At 38.4% G+C, this 23,144-nt stretch overlaps 1 protein-coding gene and 1 long non-coding RNA gene across 3 annotated transcripts; one reads left to right on the top strand and one right to left on the bottom strand.

Annotated features, from left to right (window-relative positions):
- Positions 1 to 3,336: 3,336 nt before the first annotated feature.
- Positions 3,337 to 12,343, bottom strand: LOC141539954 (uncharacterized). The gene is made up of 3 exons (XR_012481429.1): positions 10,240 to 12,343; positions 9,856 to 10,021; positions 3,337 to 4,208 (listed from the first exon to the last, which is right to left on the bottom strand). It is a non-coding gene; the product is annotated as an uncharacterized LOC141539954 (long non-coding RNA).
- Positions 12,344 to 15,471: 3,128 nt separating this feature from the next.
- MCL1 (MCL1 apoptosis regulator, BCL2 family member) lies at positions 15,472 to 21,676 on the top strand. 2 transcript variants are annotated; one of them, XM_074263414.1, is made up of 3 exons: positions 16,739 to 17,804; positions 18,173 to 18,420; positions 18,652 to 21,676. In XM_074263414.1, the coding sequence occupies exons 1-3, from the start codon at positions 17,081 to 17,083 to the stop codon at positions 18,766 to 18,768; spliced, it is 1,089 nt and encodes a 362-aa protein (XP_074119515.1). In that variant the 5' UTR covers positions 16,739 to 17,080; the 3' UTR covers positions 18,769 to 21,676. The 2 variants fall into 2 exon arrangements, with proteins under 2 accessions (XP_074119516.1, XP_074119515.1); XM_074263415.1 differs by lacking the exon at positions 18,173 to 18,420 and having other exon boundaries at positions 15,472 to 17,804.
- Positions 21,677 to 23,144: the final 1,468 nt, after the last annotated feature.

Raw genomic sequence — 23,144 nt, 5'->3', positions numbered from 1 at the left:
AATTTTTACTCATTCCTCAAAATTTACTAAATACCTACAGTATGTAATTGAAGTACTGTGCTCTTTTTCGGTAGCCATAAAGAATGAGACTATGGTTAATGTCATTATTTAGCTTGCAATGTTTTTCAACACTGTCTCCCCTCAAGTTTTAGGAGCCCTTTCTAGGTGATACAGAGGACACTTAACATTTTCTGGGTCCCATACTTCCTGGATAAACATTTACACAGCCATAAGGCAATTACATCTAATTCTCCTAGCCACTGGCTAATTTGGATGTTGTAATTCTAAAAGACTTTAGGAAGTGAGAGATCATAACTGGCCCTGGAAACTGAATTAAAGTCAATAAGCATTGGCAGGCCTGCCAATAAATCTCTTCTGAGAGATTTATAATCTCTGTTTTATGTAATGTCTAAGCAGAAAATGTGACTCCATTATGTGGAAGGGTAGGTGTCAAGGAGTATAGAATGTAGTCATTGTAAATAGATTGGAAACAAGGCAATTTTGTTACTGTCTTGTTAAATTTAATATATACATTTAAAAAGCAAAATGTATGTAATATAAATTCACAGTTCTATAGATAATTCTTTCAATAATGGAGTTTGTTTTTGTTGTTAAGTTCATAATTTTTTTTCCTTGTGAGGGAAATTTATTTTCACATTCTGAAAAAGTATCAATGAAAAACAAATATTATCTTGCTATGGATTCGTATTTAACCAAACAATAAGGATAAGAATTATGTGTTGAGGATAATTTTTAAATTCTAGTTAATATTAGCAGTAACGAAACATTAGACACAAAAGTTTACCCCTCTTCTCTACATGGTAAAATAATCTGAGACTATAAATGAGGTAAAAGGACAAATAAATTTGAATCATAGAATTTTGACATTTAAAAGTGAACTGTATGAGAAAACAGTTTATAAAACTGGAAATAAGCCTTTAAAAGAAGTAATTCAGTTGATGCAATACTGCATGGATATTACAAGCTTGATGCAGTACAAGTTTTGATGTGCAGCAGGAATTCTCATCAGCCTATCTGCCTCCATTATCAGTAACTAATCTATCCATCTGGTCTCCTGGTTAGACAGAGATAGGCAGACCTCTGAGCTGGTCTTGATTAGATTATCTTCACACAAATTTGGGGCCTGGTCTATTCTACAGACTTCACCTGGCTCTTCCTGAATCTCTCCCTGGCCTCTCCCTAACTGCTCCCACATTTCTCCCCTCACCCCCCCAGACTTTGCCCTTGTTTTTCCTCTCCCTAAGACTTTAAAAGTCTCCCCAATCCACAAGAATGTTGCTTAATAATCTATGATTCTTCCTAGCTTAGTCACATTTGGTTGAACCCATGAGCTGTTTTACATAATAAAAGGCATTCTCTTGTGACAACTAATAAACCACTTAGGCAGTGATTTCTTCATCTCTGCAATCATTCTCCTAAGATTCATAACTGCCTTCCCATTCTATTACTCTTACAGTCTAAAACCATGCTCTCCCAATCTACTTCATTTGATGCCAGAATCCTATACGTGGCCTTTTTTATCTCCAGCACAAAGGAAATGTAAAAGTTACCCCAATTTTTTGTGTCCTACTTCTCAACATAACGAGGTGCTCTCAGAAAACCCACCATTTTGTGAGGCACTTGTGAATCAATTAATCTACTGGACTGCTATTGACTGGATTTATGAGGGAATATCCTGGTGCCTACATTTCTGTCCTTTTCCAAGGATGTTACTTGTGCGCATGAGAGTTCCTTATGAAAAATATCATATTCAGATAATACCAAAACCACAGAAATAAATGTGAAGATCTAAGACTTAAAAATGAAAAAAAAAAAAAGTTCTTTTTCTACAGGGCCTTTCAAAATTAACATGTAAAGAGGACCCAATTTTATGGTAACGTATAATAGACAAAGTACATTCTAGATAGATGTGACTGTCTTTACACACTCAGCTATCTTTAAGTTCCAAAGAATCCCAAGTCTTGTGAGTCTACCATCAAAGTACTGTCTTCCTTGAAGCTGGGTGACAGCTGGAAATTTATATAAAAAGTATCTCTCTCACTCCCATTTCCCTGATACTGTTAATAATGTATAAAGAGTTTTCCTTCAAGTTATTTCACATAAATCCTAAAAAAGATGTTCTAAGAATCTAACAATATCTAAGTTAAACCTTGCTCATATATGAAAAATTCTAACATATTAACCTTCCTATCTTTAAACAGTGGTCCAAAATCTAAAATCCTATTATCCCATTTTAAAATGTTGTCCCCAAGCAATTTTCAATCTAAATGATAAAAAAAATGCTTTTGGGAGAAAAAAAGCAATTTAACCAATTAATCACTCCCTTTGGGAGGTGATGTAGTGACCACATTATTCTGGCTACTACTGACTGAACCAGTGGAACTACTGATGAAATATGGCATTATATATCTAAGACTTCCATATCTTTGAAAAACTTTAACTTAAACTCACTTCCAGAACAAGTTTCAACTTGGATAGCTTATTTTGTGCTGTCTTTGGAATATACCTTTTCTCTTACTTCTCTTACTTCCTGCCTAAACTGATTAACTTTTCTCCAAGACCAGGTCATTTTCATTCGATTTAGAACCTGCCATAACTTGGCTTCCATTTTCATATTTGGCTCCTTTCTCACTTTCTACCCCCCATCTCAGAAAGCAGTCCTTCCTTTGCTTTCCTCTATGCATCACCTGGGGATTAATTTTTTCTTTGACAGAGTCACTTTCATGTGACTTGAGATTCTCCTTGTTGCTGTTTACAAACCCTAGTTTCACCTTCTTTCCATTTCTTTGTTCACCCTGGCCATAGAGACCCCTCTTTGTTACTCTTGAACACCTCCTAAAGATGTATTTTCTGAATAACCTGTAATCTTTGACAACACTTAAGCAGCAGACACACTTAATGATGGTACACTGGAATTTATTAAAAATCGACCAGGCAAGTTCATAATTAAAAAGAAAAAAAGTGGGAGATTTGGAGCATTAGATGATAATGTTTGCTGGAAGAGTTGGGAACAAAGCTTGGGAGGAAGAATAGTGAATTCAGTTCATAAGAGGAGAAAGGGACAATTTGATTAAGTTTGGGTTAGAGTACACTGTTGAGGGAATTTAATCCAAAAGGTGTAGTAAAGCTAAGGTTCAGTTAGTTAGACGGAAAAAAGTTTTGACTTTTTTTTTTAATTTTTTTTTTATTAATTTTTATAATTATAACATTTTCTTTGACAGTACATATGCATAGGTACATTTTTTTTTTTTACAACATTATCCCTTGTACTCCCTTCTGTTCCGAATTTTTCCCCTCCTTCCCTCCACCCCCTCCCCTAGATGGCAGGCATTCCCATACATATTAAATATCTTATAGTATATCCTAGGTACAATATATATGTGCAGAACCGAATTTTTTTGTTGTTGTTGCAAAGGAAGGATTGTATTCGCAAGGTAAAAATAATCTGGGAAGAGAAACAAAACAAAACAAAACACACACACACAAAAAAAAAACAATGCTCACAGTTTACACTCATTTCCCAGTGTTCCTTTTCTGGATGTAGCTGATTCTGTCCATTGGATTAGCTCTTCTCTATGTTGAAGAAATCCACTTCCATCAGCATACATCCTCGTACAGTATCATTGTTGAAGTGTATAATGATCTTCTGGTTCTGCTCGTTTCACTTAGCATCAGTTGATGTAAGTCTCTCCAAGCCTCTCTGTATCCCTCCTGTTGGTCATTTCTTACAGAACAGTAATATTCCATAACATTCATATACCATAATTTACCCAACCATTCTCCAAATGATGGACATCCATTCATTTTCCAGTTTCTAGCCACTACAAAAAGGGCTGCCACAAACATTTTGGCACATACAGGTCCCTTTCCCTTCTTTAGTATTTCCTTGGGATATAAGCCCAGTAGTAGCACTGCTGGGTCAAAGGATATGCACATTTTGATAACTTTTGGGGCATAATTCCAGATTGCTCTCCAGAATGGTTGGATTCTTTCACAACTCCAAAAAGTTTTGACTTGAAGCTGGAAGTTGGATATAGAACCTGGACAAAATTGGACATGGCTTCAACTCAGACTAACTTTAACAAAGTTAACCGGAATCTGGGTGGGTAAAGTAGGGCAAACTAATAGTCAATAACCTCTAGTAACTAGTACACACTAGATTTGGAGCTACAGGATCACTCAAATGCCTGGAAAAGAAAATAGTTTTTTTAAAAAAGGGTTAATACTAATTGACAATAATTGCTTCTCCATATCTGTAACATGTCTATTCTATGTATAATTTATAACCAAAAATTACCTTGCATTGTAAAAAGTTTGTGTGTTTGTACTGACTGTGGACAATTGCACTGAAGTGGATACTGAAGGGGTAAAGAAAAAGTTCTTTAGTGAGAAGGGTTGCCCTCCAGATCTTTTCCAGGGAATAGCAGCAACAAAAGATCATCAACAATAACTAACTAGCACTAAACATCTTTCTTCAAGAGCATTTCAGGACACAAATAAAGACAAAATTGTATTGGTGCTTTTGAGAAGTATTCATTGCAGAGGCTCAGACCCCCCACAAACTAAACGACATAAAGTCCCTGACCAAATTCACCTTCAGCTATACCTTCAACAAGTAGTCTTCTGGCCTTTGCTTTTTAGTAAGGAGACATCTACTACTTCCCCAGCAGGCCATTCCCTTTTGGGGAAGCTCTCTTTGTCAGTATTTTCTTCCTCTTTACAACTTCTACTCAAAGGTTCCTACTTCAGTCCCCTAGGGCCTAACAGAACAAGGCTAATCCCCTTCTCCAGCAGTCTAGTATATAAAACTTATATATACAAATAGACAACTTCAATAGTGTTTTATATGCCTCATTGTCAAGTTGGCCCTGAATTTTCTTAAAAGCTACATCAGTGGAACCCAATCATTAGCAGATTCTATCAACCTGGGAAGTTTTCCCAAATGGCGCTGGTGACAGACTAGGTGACCTTTTCATGAAGCAGCTTAGCAAGGTCTAGAGAGGTTCATCTTATAAGAACTGGCCAGCAGGGGAGGAATTTCTTCCACCAAAGCAACTCATTGGATATTGTCTAACAAAGTTATATGATGAACTGGAACTTCCAATATCAATCATAAATAATTGAAATATTTGGGTATTTGTTATATCCCTCTATGAGATTCTGTATTGACTCCTTTAAAATAGGAATCAGGTTTCTACATACAATAGATGTTTAATATTGTTACTTAATTTCAATTGAATCTGACTCTTCATGATTCTACTTGGGGTTTTCTAGGCAAAGATACTTGAGTAGTTTGTCATTTCTCTCTTCAGCAGGGGGACAGGAAATTCTAGGCATAAAAAATGGACTTAAATGCTGAAGTCAGTGAAAATGGGTCCAGCAATTTTGGTGCAAAATAAGACCCAGCTAGGGAGTCTCATGGGAGATTTTTTGGGGAGTGGGAGAGGAAAGCACTACCCTGAGCATCTAGTTACCCTCAGTTCTTTGCTTTATCATGCTACCTAAATATTTTAGCATCAAAACTCATAACTGGAGTAAACTTAGAAAACTAGTAAAAAAAACAAAACAAAACAGAGTACCAAAAAAGAGGGAGATAAATTTTGGATCTCTTAGATATGCTGGTGAAAAAGAGCAAAACCGATTCTAGTTTTCTTTAGAGCTGGTGGTTGGCAAGACAAGTAAGGGTTACTGTGTTTAGGAGAAGGGGACCTAAGAATGCTTAGTCAGCAACCCAGAGGTGGAAGTCTCAGGTCTGAAGTTTTTCCTCATTTCTGTTTATGAAGGATGTGAAGTAAGTTCTCAGAAATAACAGCATATTTCAAAACTGATATGTCATCAGAAGCTATGGGAGCTAAAATATGCCTGGGGCTTATCAATGGCTTTCTCTGGCAGCCTACCTAGGTTTTTACCAACTTCATTAACTCTTTAAGAGGAGCAGCAGGGATAGTGGATGAAGCTTGATGATGCTCCAGAAATTCAGTTATGACATCTCAGGCTAGATCTTAACAATGCTCATCAAAAACTGTAATGATAATAGTTAACACTTCTATGGGTTTTGAGGCCCACATTTTGGATGCTTATTTTATTATCCTTTTATAGCTGAGAAAAATGAAGGTCAAAGAGGCCAAGAGATTTGTTCATGCTCATATAACTAGTGTCTTGGGCAGGGTTTTAACCAGGTTCTTCTTGATGATAAGTCCCATACCCTTTCAAGGACTTTCCTGAGGTCAGTCTTCCTTCTTCCTTTTTTCTGGATTTCTATTTCTTCCTCATGATGATAGACAAAGCATAGTTCATTGAAGTCCTAGCCAGACTTTGGGCAGAATCAGCTTTCTGTTGCCCTCCCCTTTGTTATAGCTCATTAGTGATCCACATCAAAAGTTGTGTTTTTCTTCCCATTGATTTTTGTGAGGCTTCTCTTGTGGTGAAAAATAAGTGAGTACAATAAATGGCCTGAAAGGCTGTTTTTATGCTACTGAAATAGTGCTTTTTCCTTGATAATGCAGTCTCTTCCAGTAGCGAAATGGTCCTTAAAAGGTTCTTGCAGACTCCTGCTCCCCTGAATAGGCCTTTCTGCTCCATCCTCTCTTCTCTCACCCTTCCAGTAAACTAGTTCTTTCCTAGTTTTAGTAAGATTGATGCTTTGGATTCTTTCTGGAATTATCCTTGTTCCCTCGATGACATTTTAAATTTTATTCCTTTGCAAATCTGCGTTTTTCTGTGTTTTGTGCGTGTTATGTCCTCTGTTATACAGCACAAAGAGGCTGTTTCCTCTTTTCCTCCCGCTTCCTTCCTCTGCCTCAACACATCTTTCAGTGCTCTGCCCACAGACAAGTTGCTTAATTACTATGTCATAATGATGGACATCTTATTATGAAGAAAAATTAAATCATAAAAATAACCACATTGGGTCTATGCAGGCTAATAGTCTGTCTCTAATCATTTGATTCAATTAGACATTTTCTTATTAGCTAGTATGTAAGGTATGCAGGGAGATGCAAAGATGAACTACATAGTGCTGCCTTCTGGGGAATAATCTATGGGCAGAAATCACAGGGAGAAGCACAGTGGCACTGGGACTAGGGAGAGCAATTTTGGGTTCAGTCCTGCCTCTGACACATTTTGACTATGTGACTTTTGGACAAGTCAGCGTCCCAGTCTCCCCCACTCCAGACAGGGTTAATTCACACTAGTGGAGGAAGGCTCCCCATGGCATGAAAGAAAGAAAACAAAAATCATACACATGAATAGAATACTACCCAGCATGAGAGAAGTACTCCACAAGAGATACAAAGGACTATATTAGGCAGCATAGGGGAAAGGTTATTTCTCACTGGTGGAAAGAGCTGCTGTTTGAAAGTCTGACTACATGGCATGGAGGAAGGCATTTGGACTGGGCCTTAAATGTTTTGACAGGCAAAAATTAATAACAGAGGTAAAAAAGATCCCAACTCATTTAATCCAGTTTACACCTGAAAATCCCCTCTACAACTTACCTAGAAAAAGTGATCAGTTAATTTGTTGAAATGCAGATTAATTATATTTACAATATGATTCTGACAAATAGTTAAGTCTTATTCTGGATGAAGCTTGTCTGTGCTGGTTTTTGGAGACCATCATTTCTTTTTCTACATGTGGTATCTTCCATTTGAATTTAGATACATAAACCTGGTACTAAAGGCTCAAAAGATATGTCACTTGAAAGTAATAATAATGAATTTGAAACTATCATACTATACAGTAAACTGAGCGAAATGTCATTTGTAGTTAATTCTGATCACTCCTTTACTATTTCTATTTTGAGTTTGTAATACTTGAAGGGGCAGAGTTCTGCTGTGCAAAGCATATACTTTCCTTTACCCTCCTTATTTTGAATGTCAAGGAGTATCTCCTAATTCTCATTTTTTAGTAAATAGTGTTCCTTTCACCCCCTTTGATTTATACCATGATTTATAGGAGTCAATCATATCTAATTATTAATCAGACCTATTCTTATATAACTACTAGAATAATCTTTCTTATGCACAGGATCATGGAATTTAGATATTCCAGAAGACTTTAATTCTAATTCAACCTGGTGTTCAGGCCTAGATGTGAAGTGACTAGTGCATTGGAAATTTAAGAACAATAATTTGAACCCAAGTCTCTTGATGTCAAATCTAGTATCTCATTCCTGTCACTCCTCTGATCTTTGATATTTCAGGACCTTTAAATCTAGAGTTCCCATCCTTCAGTCATCTTTTGTTACTTGCCACTTTTATTACATAAACACTTGTCTAGTTTCTGCCTCCTAAGTATGTTTTGTTATCTCCCGTCCTAATCATTGTTCATTCAATCCCTTATACCTAGAATGTACTCTCTCCCCTTTTTTACTTAGTGAATTCCTACCCATCCTTTAAAGGTGTCAAACACGCATTTAAATCAGATTAAAATGTAGGTGGGAAATATTTAATAAATAAAAATACGATGTCAACAATATCACATTTTAAAACTAAATTATTATGTGGCACAGAGGTATCCTTACATACAGATCACTGACCTCTGTATTTGAGTTTGATGACACTACTTTAAAAAAAGTCTTAGTACATGTTCTTCATGAAGCATTCTCTGATGCTCTGAATTTGGTAACAGCCTGTCTCATGTGTTTTTCACACACATCCAAATATATTTGAAAGAGGCATTTTAGCCACTGTGAAATGGGAGCTGGCTTTGAAACCAGAAAGATTTATGGTTGTGTGATCCTGGACTTGAAGCCTAACTTTGCAGTGCCTTAGGCAAAAATCTCAAACAGATGTACATTGATAGAAGGAGTTTCCTCTCTAGGAGTTCCTTACAACAATGAAATCACAGCTCCATACTCCCCAGTGGAAGAGGGGGAGGAGGGAGAATTTATCATGTAAGTTAATACGAATTATCCTTTATATATTAAATGACACCATATATGTTTATCTTATCTATTAAGCTACATGAATCTTATACAAATTCTTTATCTCCAATAGTACTTAATAAATGTTTGTAGAGAGGGAAGGGAGGGAAAAGAATGGGAATGGGAAAGGGAAGGGAAGGTTTTTGTCTTGTCATTTTTAGACTTTGATCTAGTTTTGTGCTGATTTCTGACCTTTGCTCCAATGAGATAAGAGTCTGACTCAACATAGTTAGCCAATTCCAAAATGATTCCCCCGTGTTAGCCATCATTTCCTGTCTGATAAGATATTATCAGTTGTTTATTATTCACCAAATCCTGTACTTCTTCCTAGAAAAATGTAATGATAGGCAGAAAGCTTCTGAATAGTAATAGACCTGTTTCTTTATATATATATATATATATACACACATATATATATATGTATGTATGTATATATGGATTTCATTTATAATTAGAACATCCATATGGATGTAATTATTTTCTTCAATATTATACTGCACTAGTGAATAGGCAACTTTTGTGACTTCATCCTTCTACATAATTCTTCTTTGTTAATATATAGCAATCTACACCACCCACTATACAGCTCTCCTTTACCCTAGCAGTGATTAAAATGGATTACTTGGCCTTTTAACTTTTTTTTTTTCCTGAGGCAACTGGAATTTGAATGATTGAAAAATATAGATGAAACAAGATCCAATTGTGTTTATTGATTACCACCTCCCCCCAAAAAACACTCAGTAAAGCAAAATGAGGCTTTAAAGATATTCTTCCAACAAGGTGTCTTGTGTTTATAGTAAGATCTTCAAAGACTCTTAGAAGTACCACAAAATAACTTTATTCAACAATCCTCCAATTATCAATATCAAGTACTATATAAAATGTGAGGAAGGCAGGCATATGCTTACCTCTGTCATGGAGAATGGCCAGTGTAGAAACTAAATGGCAATGTTGAAGCTGGGGTTCTCCAGATGCTCCTATTTACAGATATTGCTCTGCTGGCTACATAAAGCCCAGGAGTATTATTAGAGGGTTTCCACCCTTCCCATATGCCCCATGAAAGGCAGAATGGCACTGTGGAAAGAAAAATGTCTTTAAACAGAGGATCTGAGTTGAAATCCAAGCTCTGCCACTTGGAAATAATAAAAATTTACAAATCGCAAATTTAAGTTTTCCAAAGTACTTTACATATATCTATACACACATAATATATACATACTTTACATATATGTCTATACAACACCTCCCTATACATCTACATCTAAATATATCTCTTTACATATACCACTTACATTTGTGATTCAAGCAAATCACTTTCCAATTTCTTTGGGTCTTTGTTTCCTTCTCTGTAAAATGAGTGATGTAGACTGGATGACATTGAGGGCCTTTTCCAGCTCTATGATCCTAAATTCATGATAATGGCAATGAGATTAGTCTAATGTTTATTACTACGTCTACTCTGAACAGAAAAATGAATAGAAAAACATAAAATGGAATAGATAGAAGAGCCATTTAGGAAGTTCAATGTTTTCAATTAAGCTGTTCTCTCCATTTTTTCAGTATATACTCTTCTCGTGTAAGTATAGAGCTGAGAAATCTGATATCCCAAAATCTTTAAAATATCAAAATTGCAACTGAGGGGCAGCTAGGTGGCGCAGTGGATAGAGCACCAGCCCTGAATTCAGGAGGACTCAAGTTCAAATCTGATCTCAGACACTTAACACTTCCTAGCTGTGTGACCCTGGGCAAGTCACTTAACCCCAGCCTCAGAAAAAGAAAAAAAAAAAGAAAAAAAAATTGCAACTGACCCAAAGAGCAATTAAGAGGGCATAATCAGCCTAAGGTAGTATATCACCAAGAGACCTGCATTCAAAAGAGATCCATAAATTGTTTGACTGAAAAATGAGGATGGCTGGTGATGTATTGAGGGGGAGAGAGAAGGTTGATGGCTGTAGTGCTTCATTGGTTCCCACAGAATGTGGGACCTTTGCTTCCACCAGAAGAGGACATGAACAAGAATCTGAAAGAATGACAAAGCATAGATAAGATAAGCTTGTATACCTGGGTAAGTATAACTGCATTCATAAGATCGAACTAAAATAGTGAAACATATCTTTCATAAATGAATTTAAACCTTTTTTGAAGGCTTAAATTTTCATCTCTTATGTAACAAATTTCATCATTTAAATTCAGTTGGTCAAGTATTTAAGAAGTGCTTATTTTGTGTCAGGAATTATGCTAAACATTGCATATAGGATACTGTGCTAAGATCAGGGTATGCAAGGATCTTATAAACTAGTTATGCAAACTAGTATGGGCCGGGAATACCTATCACAAATTCCAAGCCTTTACCAGACACTTAAAGAGATTGAAAGGTAAGCTGTCAGATGAGGGTCTAACAGCACTCTCTTAGTTCAGGATCTGTATTGGTGTGAAATGTGGTATTCATTCACAAGTCATTGAAATATATGGAATTTTTTTTTTTAACCCTAACAGACCAAAGACATCAACTCAAGTCACATAGAGGAGAAATATAAGTTAGAAGCACTGAATGGGCCCCTGGAAATGGAACTTTTCTTTACTATTTATGAGCTCAATCACAAAGCCTTTATATTTTTTGGTTCTATAAAGAAAACCTTTTAAATGCTTTGTGTTTTGTTAACATGAATACTTACAGGAAATCTAAGGGTCTTTCCTAGAAAGCAAAATAATGAGACAGATACCAAAGTTTCCAGGCTTTCCTCAGATTAGGGCATAAACTGGGAAATTTTCAAAATAAATCAGATGTTGAAGTTTCTAGGGTTTTCTTGAATTGGAAAGTCTGAATACAAAATAAAATGGTAAAGAGTCCTCAGCAATTTATAATTTTGGAGTGTTGCTCTAAGTACTAAAATATTAAATGGGGGGGGGGGGGGGCGTAGCTAGGTGGCACACCAGCCCAGAAGGAGAACCTGAGTTCAAATCTTAACTTAGATATTTAACACTTCTGGTGTAATCCTGGGCAAGTCACTTAACCCCAATTGCCTTAGGGGGAAAAAAAAATTATCTTGATAGTTAGTGATAGAACCTGAATCCCAGTCTGCCTAACTAATAATGTTGACTAGCTTTCTACTATTATTCTGTTTTTACTTCTAGAATTCTTAATATAAGAACACTATCTAGAAGGGTTGGGAAAAGAGGACAAAGTACAGATTGATAGATTCTATGGTATACAGCAAACAACTTAAACTTAATTAAGAAACAACAGTGATAAGACTTCAGATTAATGTCAAAGAGCAAATATTTTAGGCAGGAGATCCTTCAGAAAATCATGCCAAATCACTCAAGATAACTTCTTGTTTATGAAAAATGAAATAAGTGATTGGGATATGTTCTTCATAAGAATTAAGTGGATCCAAGTTTTCACACTAAAATAACATGTCCTACAAAGCTGAGTCTAATCAGTAATGGGGGGGAAAATGGACTTTTATCAAAAGGGGGGAAATTTGAGTTATTTTTAAAAAAGAAATCAGGAGTGAACAGAGTATTTGACATGCAACCATATCAAACAAAAGAAGTAGAGAAAAAAATAAGAGCAATTAACAAGTAAAAGTTTTTATGCTTCTAGGGCTAAGCATGCCCATGTTAAAAAATTAAAACTCCCACTGTCTGAGCAAGACAAGAGAGCACTAATGAGCAAAAGGATGGTAGGAGAGAAAGAGCAAAAGAGGTGAAGAGTTTAAGTCCAGAGGAGGAAAAATATATTCCCTCCTTAATCTCTGTGGTGGGATGGAGGTGAGAGATATTAGGGAAGCACTTTCTTGCCTAGAATTGGCTTGAAAAGGAGAATAAGCATTTTTTTTTATCTCTCCTGAATAAGATGGGGGTGAGATTTGGTAGAACAGGGAAAGAGTAAGGGATTGAGGGTAGGAACTAGAGGAATTGAGAGGATATTTGATCATATCCATAGACAATGCTCTAGGGACATCCCTGCAGGTTTTACAAAGGGGATGTGTGTGTGTGTGTGTGTGTGTGTTTGTTTCATCTAGTTTCATTGGGAAACAATGATTCAGAGGTAGTCAAATGTATGGGGGACAGTGAGCAAAAGGGCATGGATTAGGTAGGAAAAGATGCTCAACTATACAAAATATAGCATCTTCCACCAGGGCACACTGCAGTGTGCCTTCCCTGTGAATGATTATGTCTAGTGTTAAAGAATATCAGAAAAAGACCCTTAAAAACAGAGAAATGAGGAAAGGTGTGGATGGTACCCAAAACTGTACTCTTAATTTTGGAGGTTAGAGAAAACAGCTCAAAGCTTTTATCTTGCAGAAACCCTATGTGGTATAAAGACAAAGCACCTGAATGAGAAATTATATGCCTAACTGGTCTAGAAGGGAAAAGAAATAAAGGGAATGAATTAACACTTCTGAGAAAAGGAAGCCATAATTGAATATTACTAAAACTAAGAGAGTGGGAATGCTTGGAGTAGGGAAGATGGCTTTGTTTTGTTTTTAATCTTATTAAAAGACTGAAGAGGGGGACGATAAGTGAAATTAACTCAAGAACTTTAGACCACACAGGTTAATATGATTGTTGGGAATGGAAGGAAAGAGAATGGGCAGAGAAACTCTGCAACAAAGCACTAAAAGCAGTCTGAGCAACTTTACCTGACTTAAGGGGAGGAGCAAGGGGAGGGTTCAATATAAAAAAATAAGGATTAAAAACACAAATTTAACAGCTATTACCACTTCATATGTGAATGTATTAAATTCCCCAATAAGATGAAAAGGAATTGCAGGATGAATCAGAAAATAAACTCTAACAATTTACTGTATCAAAAACATTTAAAGCAAATGATACAAAGACATTAACAATGAAAGGTCAGAATAAAAGTTATTATTATTCAGGCAATTCCCAAAAGCATTAGTTGCAATCAAGATTTTAGAAAAAGGAAACAATAAAAATTGACAAAGTCAAGAGAGCCAAACTAGGAAACTTCATTAGCTTAAAGGCATCATAGTCGTTGAAACAATATCATTCTTAAATATGCATCAAATTATATGACTCAAGTTAATAAAGAAAAACTTAATGAAAGTACAACATTGATAGTAACATGATATTTATAGGATGCTTTAATAGTCTTCGATAGCCAAATACATTTAACTGAAAGATTTAAAAGGAAAACATAAATAGAATTTGGAAAAACTGCCTATTTGAAATTATATTTCTATGGCAACTTCTGATTGAGAATATTAGAAAATTCTGACTGGGAATATATTATAAGCATAGAATCAACATCATATGGTACCTTTAAGAATTATGTTCCAGGGCACAAAGAAATAAATTTTAAGAAGCAAATGCCCTTTACAAATCACAAAGCAATTAAAAACAAACAAATAAACCCGATAATTGAAATAAAGATATAAGGAAATTAAGTACTGATAGCCAGAATAATAAATGTCAGAGGACAAATCATAGAAATAATAGATAACTATATTAAAGAAAATGAGTCAACATATCAGAACTGATAGGATATCTTTGAAAACAAATTTGAAAAAGCAGATCATGAATTTAGTAATTTTTTAATAACATAAAATCCCACAATCCCAAAACAAATCCAAAAGAACAAGCATTTAAATTATAGAATATATAGACCAATTAATTAAGGACAAAACAAATGTGGGGATTTTTAGAATATAAAATCAACCAGCCACTAATTTGGTTTTTTTAAGGAGAAAGGAAAGATCAAAAAGAAAGTCACAATGAAGAGGAAGTCATGAGAGTTATCAATATTGCTATATGTTTTCAAAAATAAATACTTAGGGGAAATTGATTAACACAATTTGACAAAAACAATAAATCAACTCATTTTATTTTTTAAAAAAATTAAATAAGCTATAAACTAAGTCAAAGAAAAAAAAATTCTGGTCCATATGGATTTACAAATGAATTCCATCAAATAGAGAGTAATTAATACCTTTGCTACAAATATTGAATATATTTGGGGTTTACAAACATGGTTAACTTGCCCTGGGTCACATAACTAGTAAGCAGAAGCTGTATTGAACTTACGGGTTCCAGGTCCAACCCTCTATCTGCTGAACCACTTAGCAGCTTCTATCCACATAATATTATCTGACTATAAACAAATAGGTACAGAATTTATGGGAAGAGATAAGAAAGGAAAGAAGAAAATGGGGTATTTATGCCAGATAATGAGAAGTTGGGATTCACTGGAAAAACCCTTGATATTAATAAAGATTGAAGGCAAGAGGATGAGATGGAGAGTGAGTGTCATAAAAACAACAAACATGAACTTGGACAAACTTCAAGAGATAATGGAGGACAGAAAGGCCTGTAGTGCTGTGCAACATAGGGTCATGAAGAGTTGCATGGGACTGAACACCACAAGGTAGTTTTTTTCATGTTATCATCTCCCACTAGTCTGTAAACCCCTTAAAAGCAGGAAGTATCTTTTGCCTTTTTTTTTTTTTGGTATTTCCAGTGTCCAGAATACAGTAGGTCCTTAATAAGCCTTTATGGACTGACTAACCTCACCTCCAGAAAATACATGAGAGTCTGTGGATGTACTATCCTATATGGAATTCTCTGATTTGTGTTAATTGATTTTGCTGGCCTTTTAAAAATTTAGACCAACTTTTTTTATACTTAATAGAATGGAGAGAGGAGAGGAGGAGATATAGGGAGAAATGTGAGCTAGAAAACATCAATAAAATATATCTTAGGGAAAATAAAACACCAGATAATCAGGAAAAAAAAAACAATTAGTTGATTAATAATTGCCATAAAACAGCAAAAGACAAAATAATTATCTTTTCTATATGGCAAAAAAATAGAAAAAGAAATTCCATTTAACACAATAAAATACACAAAATAACTGAGAATTAACTTATAAATTTAAACGGACACACTCATGGTTTATATAAATGCAACTACAAAACAGTTTTCATCTAAAGGACTTAAGTGGAAAGGTTCGATCTTAATCCATGCCAATATAATAATGATAATGCCCACATTAATTCGTAAATTTGTTATTATACTAAACTACTCAGAAATTGCTCTAAAGAACTAGGCAGAATTTCATTTAGAAGAATAAAAAGGTCAAGAATTTCAAAGGAATAAGGGAAAATAGGAACGAAGGGAGCATTACCAGATCAAAATAATTTGGTCTTATATTTTAAAAAATCGATCATGGGGGCATAGAGTTAGAAGGGACATTAGAGGTCATCCAGTCTTAACTTCATTATCTGGGTAAAAACGAAGGTTACGCGCCTTGATTAAGATCACTAAGGAGCAGCAGAGGCAGCATCTGAACCCAGATCCCGGGGCTCATGAAATAAATTAGGTGTCTACTCAACTATTTGATCGTTGCATGGAGGCAAAGGTCTGGATCGTGGAAAGCTCTCCCAGCCCAGAAGCAGCCAGAAAGCCTCGGTCGAAGCCATCTGGCTACTAAGTGTTAATTTCTGTGAAGTATTTCTCTAGTTGGTATCCAGGGAGTCCTAGCCCGTCTTCAGGCTCAGGATCCCAATCCCAACCCACGATAAATCCAAGCCCCGGGCTTTCAAAGCTGCCTTGGCCGTGGAAAGAGCAGAGGCCCCAGAGGGGAAAGCGGGATCACGTGCCGGGCGGGTAGCCTGGGCCAGACCCGTTTGCGGTCGGAAAACCCCCCTCAAATGTGCCCGAAAACAAAAGACAGTCGGAACTTAGGGGACAATCGATTACATAACCGGGGCGACGTGCGGACAGCCATGTCCGCGTGTGTCCCATTAATGAATTCCCCAGGGGCCAAGGTGGGGCTGAGAGGCTGGAGACGACTCTCGGGGGTGATCCAGAGGAACCGGCCCTCAGCCCCCAGCCCTCAGCGCCCAGCCCTCAGCCCCGGGCTGTGCATTTCAAGTCTGGCCTCGCCCCCAAAACCGCCGGCTATGCACTGGGGCTGCCGGGGCTCCGCCTCCTTCCGGCGCCCCTCCCCTTCCTTCTGTTCCCTCCCGCCACACGCTGACGCACTTGTGACGCCTGGGATATAATTGTGATCAGCAGACGCCGCTCCCACTCCTCACTTCCGCTTCCTTCGAGCGCGGAGCTTCGTGCCTCCCGGCTTCTTTACCGCGGCGGCAGTTGGTGAAAATGTTAGGCCCTTTTAAGAAAAACGCCGTTATCGGCCTCAACCTGTACTGCGGGGGGGCCGGCTTGGGAGCGGGCGGCGGCGCCGGCGCTTCCCCGTCCGGCGGGCGCCTGCTGGCTCCTAGCAAAGGAACGACGGTGGAGAGCTCGCAGCGGCGGCGGGACGGAGGGGAAGTGGAAGCGGGCACCACGACGACGGCCGCGGCGGCGGTAGGGTTAATTGGCGGAAGCGGTGGCGCGAATCCCCCCGCCCCCGTGGTGCCGGGCGTCCTGGGGGTCGCGCGGCCTGCGCCCATTGGCGCGGAGGCTCCCGACGTCACCGCCCCGCCGAGACCGGTCTTTTTCGCGCCGGGCCGCCGCTGCTCGCCCCCCGCGGAGGTGGCCGATGGGGCCGCAGACCCCATCCTATCCCCCGAGGACGAGCTGGACGGTTACGAGCCCGAGCCCCCCGGAAAGCGGCCCGCTCGCCTGTCGGTGCTGGCCGTGGCCAGAGAGGGTGGAGACCCGTCGAGCAGCGCCAACGGCTCTCTGCCCTCGACGCCGCCCCCGGCCGAGGAGGAGGAGGAGGATGAATTGTACGCGCAGTCCTTGGAGTTGATCACCCGATACCTCCGCGAACAGGCGGTCGGCACCAAGGACGCCAAGCCCCTGCGCAGTGGGAAGGCCCTGGAGACCCTGCGGCGCGTGGGAGACGGCGTCCAGAGGAACCACGAGACGGCTTTCCAAGGTGGGTGGTCTCGCTTGGTGGTCTTGTGTTCCCCGCCGGGGCCCCGTTCTGGGCATGCGCAGCCACTTTGTGCTCGCAGACATGGCGACGCTGCTAGCTAGTGCCCGGGAGTGGGGGGGAGGACTTATCGCAGCCGAGGAAGGTTCTTGGAAGTGGAAGGGGGGCTGTCAATCAGAAGAGCTTTATTAAGCGCCTATTATGTGTCGGGCACTGTGCCCAGCCCCGTGGAGACAAAAGGAGGCCAAAGCCAGCTCCAGCTTAAAGACAGAATCTCATCAATTAGTGGGTGTTTCAGAAGTGCCTACTATGTGCCAGGCGCTGGGCAAAAGGACCTGACTCCAGTCGGTGACCTCCTGCTTTTCTTTCAGGTATGCTTCGCAAACTGGACATCAAGAACGAAGAGGATATTAAGGCCGTGTCTCGAGTGGTGACTCACGTATTCAGTGACGGAGTGACGAATTGGGGCAGGATTGTGACTCTCATTTCTTTCGGTGCCTTTGTGGCAAAGCACTTAAAGAGCATAAACCAGGAAAGTTGCATAGACCCGCTAGCAGAAAGCATTACAGATGTCCTGGTCAAATCCAAAAGGGACTGGCTGATTAAGCAGAAGGGCTGGGTAAGTCGGAAGCCATGGGGCAATTGGAGAATTAGAGGGGAGGGCCGGGAAGGTAACAGCCCCTGGCAGTCTGGGGCACTCTCCCAATTTGTGTAGAATGTCGATTTCTTTGATAGGAGTCTAATTGATGAGGCTCTTTCACTGTCACCGTCATCCTCTAGGAGAATCCTGTTCCCAGCCAGTGGGAGTCCATTTCAAAAGTTGCTTTGATTTTCCCTTTTTCTTTTCTAGGAGGGGTTTGTGGAATTCTTTCATGTAGAGGACCTAGAAGGTGGCATCAGAAATGTGCTGCTCGCCTTTGCCGGTGTTGCTGGAGTAGGAGCTGGTTTGGCATATCTAATAAGATAGCCTTGTAAGTGCAATAAATGACTTTTAACCAACTCCAGGCACCAAAACTGCACACTTCTGCTGTGAAATGTAAAGTATTTATGAAGCTGGACATCAAGCTACCCAGGCTAGAACATCCAAGAATCCTTCTAGAGCCCTGAGTACTAGCAGGAAAAGGAAGTGATATCCTACCACTTTGTTGGGTAGAGGCAAAAGGGGACTTGGATAAGAATAAATACTAGTGGAAAATGTGCTCTGCTTCCGAGAAGAACAGCCGACTGAAAGAAGCAAAAATTGTCTGTCTCAGCAGTAGGCAGATTTTGGAAAGACCAGGAAGAGATTTAGTGGCAGAGTTGAGAGAACTTTCTTTTGAAACGAATAACTGGTTAGTAGACTTCCTTGTCAAAGAACTGTATTAGAAATCTCTTTTCATTAGTTTTACAGGATTTTTAAAAAGCACTAATTATGCCCTGGGCTCAAGTTCTGTCTCCTTTAACTATGACTGGGATATTCTTTATAAAGTATCACAGTGAAAGTGGTGTAGCTCAAGGTGTGACAAATTCCAGATGTGTCCATCTTTTTGGGGGAGGGGGAGGGTATGGTTTGAGTGATTTCAAGTTTATTACTCTTGGTAATACTTAAGAATGTTTGAGTTACAGTAATCAGCTGTTGTAGCAACAAAAACTTTTTAAAAGCCTTCCTCTCAAAAAAAAAAAAAAACCTTGTAAATGTGTTTATATCTGTAAAAATTGTATATATTTTTACAGAAATTTATTTCTTTGAAATGTTATGAGAGATTCTGTATTTAGGGTTTTTTCCCATACCTTCTGAAATTTGTAATTTGGGCAAATAATTGGAACCCTTGTTTTCTCTATGTAACATTTCTGATCTTATAACTTTCTGTCAAATATTTTTGGAATTCAAAACCAACTTGTGATGTATTTAAAGACCACACAGTTATGAATCAATTTTAAAAACTACCTTTGTGTTACTTTCCTTGTGGGATAGGGCTTATTATTTAAAGGAACCTGGAATGGAGGAGTTAAAGTACAGTACACAAAAAGATTGATTCATGCAGCTTCTTGAACAATTGAGCCAAAGTATATTTTAGAACTTTTCATTGTTTTTTTTTTTTTTTTTTTTTTTTTTTTTTAAACAAATAATGGCTTTTGTGATCATGCCATCATGCATGTCCATTCAGTTTTGAATTCTTCGGTTTTTTGAGTCACTTCCATCTGACTCTTCATGTTACTAATACTTAGTTTATGGGCATGGTTTTTATTTTCCAGAACTTTTTCCACGTTTTTCATCTTTTCTAAATTTTTATAGCAGAAATTGTATAGGATTTAATTCACCTGAGGCAAACCTGACCTTTATTTGCTTAAATAAACTGCAAGTAAATATAGAAAAATTAATCTAACCATGGTGCTATTATTAGGCTTGCTTGTCAAATGCAGGCTGAGGCCTAGTGGGTCAAAAAAAGAAACGTTTATATATTGTTCAAACTTTAGTATTGCAATGATTCCCAAACTGCCAAAGGCACTCAACTTTGGCCTCTGTCGGAATAATAGATTTGCTTTCCATTTTTCTATCAAATTACTGTTTTCAGACATTTGCTTCTTTTTGCTTCATTCCTTCTATAAATAACTATGGGACCAATCCCTATTATTCTTTCTGCTCCTTTCAAGAGATGCCCCTGTATGACCTCAGATGGTCCCTGCAATGCAGCCCCTTCTCCAGTAATGAACCTTCTTGTCTCCCAGTATTCAAAAGGTGTGGACTTGGTGTCTTATTTGAGCAGGGATGGCATTGTCTGGGGCTGGTGCCCTTTTTGATTAGCTTTGCTAAACGTGTTTTGATTGAAATATTTTTTTCCCTCTCAAAGTCTCCTTGCTGTTGGGGCTTTTCATAGAAGGAAAATAGGCTTTTGCTGTGGTTTCTTCTACAAATGACCTTTTGGGTGGAGGGAAGGAGGGTGTCTCTGAAATAATTTAGGAGAATGACTAAATCATTTTATCACCTTTCTGTATTGTTTTCCACTGGAGGACCTAAACCTTTAAATGTGGTGTCACGTAGAAGTGTTTCACCTCAAAGAGCTACTTAACAGTTGAAAATAACTCTTTGTGGTAGGAGCTGGCTTAATCTGAAAACTGCTGTGTTGTTTGAATTTAACCTAGACCTTTAGTCTGTGGACTTCGTTATAGATAAAATAAACATAAATCAAGTTTGACTAAGAATGTAATAGGGAAGAATGGCCTTGCCTGCTCATCTCTTAAGCCATAAGGTCTAATGCTGGAGCTGTTTTTCACCTAGTTGTGTTTCTCATTCTTAATCATAATCCCAGTTATTTATATCATGCTTATTGGAGGAACTAAAAGCACTTTATATAGTTTTTATAGCTTCAAAATCCATATAAAAGGGGCAGGTGGAGTGCATCAGAAAGATCTTGGCTCCTGCATCATCATAAAGAGATTCTATTGATGGAGTAAGACCTCAGATCATAAAATTGTGTGGTGTCGTGTGGGATGGGGGAAGTGTTAGGCTTTGGGGAGGGAAAGGGAGATAAATACTCCTGAGGAAGTGTAGGGAGAAGAAAAGAACCTCAATGCATTAAAGGGGTGGCTGCTATTACATAGTTGAGGCCAGTTCTGGAATGAAAAGGGAAAGGGCTGTTGAAAGGATGCTCAGAGGAATCTTCTGCTTCACTCAGGGAAAACTATTGAAATCCCTGGTCTAGGATTCCCTATAAATCCTGTTATCTGGGGAGTGTATGCCCTGCCTTAGGTTAGGTATAATGTTCCTCTTGAAGAGGTGAGCCAGGGAGGATTAGGACCAACTGCAAAATATATGGTTGTAAAATCTAGTTTGTCGTCTTAACTTCCTGTTTTTTTTCTGAAAAGAGAATAATAAATCTTTTATTTAAATTCAAGGTGTGTGGGTCATCTCTAAGGTTCGACTTTGTACCCTGCTCGCATTGTCTTCCTTCCCCTTCCTCATAAGTAGCTGAGCAACTGAAAAGATCCCATGAATCTTGCCTTGTTTCCCTCATGTACACCTACCTGCTCATAACTTTAGTTCTTAAGGTATTTCTACATTGTTAACCCAATCCTTTACCCTATTGGAAAAAAATACTATTTGTTTCAGCATGCTGCATTTGGACTCAGGCCTTGACTTAGAGCTATGTTTTATCCTGTGTGACCTTGAGCAAAGTCATTGGGCCTCAGTTTTTATCATCTGTAAAATGAGACCTCTGGTTCTTTCCTTAAGGTCTACAATCCTCTGGTAGTAATATAATGTAGGATTTGCAACCCTTAAACATTATGATTTGAGGAGAATTGACTTGCCCAATGTTTGAGGCAGGGATTTTCATTTAGATCCTTTTGACTCTTATCCCAGTACCTAGCTGCCCTGGAAAGAGTAATGTTTCTCCCTTTTTCCAATTGTATGTTGTATGTATCATTTGAACTCAAGGGGAAGGAATGACTTGAAGTTCTAACCAGTAGCTAATTTGTGGTAAGATTGTCTTATTTCCCCTCCACTCTGAAATGGAGCTCGAACCTATTTGATGTTCCTTCCTCTTGCTTTTAATTTTCTGCTACCTTGGTGCAATGGCTGAATCACTATGGAAATGTGCAAATGTGTGTTTTGCATATTGGTTTTAAGCCTGGGGCATCAAAAAGTAATGATGCAAAAAAAAAAAAAAAAAAAAAGTTTGATCGAACTTCCCCGCCCAGGCTATTTTTTGTCTAAAGAAAAATCAGATGAATTTTTTTCCCCTCTGAAACCCCTTCATTTCTCAGAACCCTGGCAGACAATCACAAAATTGAATTTTTACTGTTATCTCCTTGCAAAGAGCTGTTTTTGTTAACTCCAGAGGAAGGAAGGGGTGGAGGTGGGGAGGACAACACCTATGCTTCAGTCTAATTTGAGACCTGAACTATGCAATCTGATGCTGGAGCTGTTACTTTGACTATAGGTCTTAACAGTCAACACCTAACAAATTCACAGAATTGAGCAAAGACCCCATATAAACCCAGTTACCCACATCCTAGGAGCCTTTATGGAGACATACCAGTTACCACTACTCAGAAAGCTTGTCTTCCATCAGCCATAACCTGGCTTCCCTCTCCCCATATCTCCTTTTGGTTCCTTATAGCATTTCCCCTTTCAAAAATTTAATCATGAGATAAAGCCTCATCCTCTTTCTTTGGAGAAGGATATGTGAGGATTATAAGAATTTAAAAAACTTGTTACAAGCAATGGCTCTGAGAGGAGAGGCTGGTGTTGGGGGGGGGGGTATTTAGGCAATATAAAAAAAATTTAAAAATACTTTGCCAAGAGCCATATGGATGTGTGTGTGTATACATAAATTCCCCCTGAATCCCTCTTTTTCCTCC

The sequence above is a fragment of the Sminthopsis crassicaudata genome, chromosome 4, assembly GCF_048593235.1.
Source record: "Sminthopsis crassicaudata isolate SCR6 chromosome 4, ASM4859323v1, whole genome shotgun sequence".
Classification (NCBI taxonomy): domain Eukaryota; kingdom Metazoa; phylum Chordata; class Mammalia; order Dasyuromorphia; family Dasyuridae; genus Sminthopsis; species Sminthopsis crassicaudata.
The sequence above is the reverse complement of the archived record's forward strand: the minus strand, read 5'-3'. Positions and strand labels throughout refer to the sequence as shown.

Coding starts and splice junctions, on each gene's coding strand:
- MCL1 (XM_074263414.1), top strand. CDS start 17,081: ATGTTAGGCCCTTTTAAGAAAAACGCCGTTATCGGCCTCAACCTGTAC. Junction 17,805..18,172: donor CCACGAGACGGCTTTCCAAG/GTGGGTGGTCTC, acceptor CTTTTCTTTCAG/GTATGCTTCGCAAACTGGAC. Junction 18,421..18,651: donor TGATTAAGCAGAAGGGCTGG/GTAAGTCGGAAG, acceptor TTTCTTTTCTAG/GAGGGGTTTGTGGAATTCTT.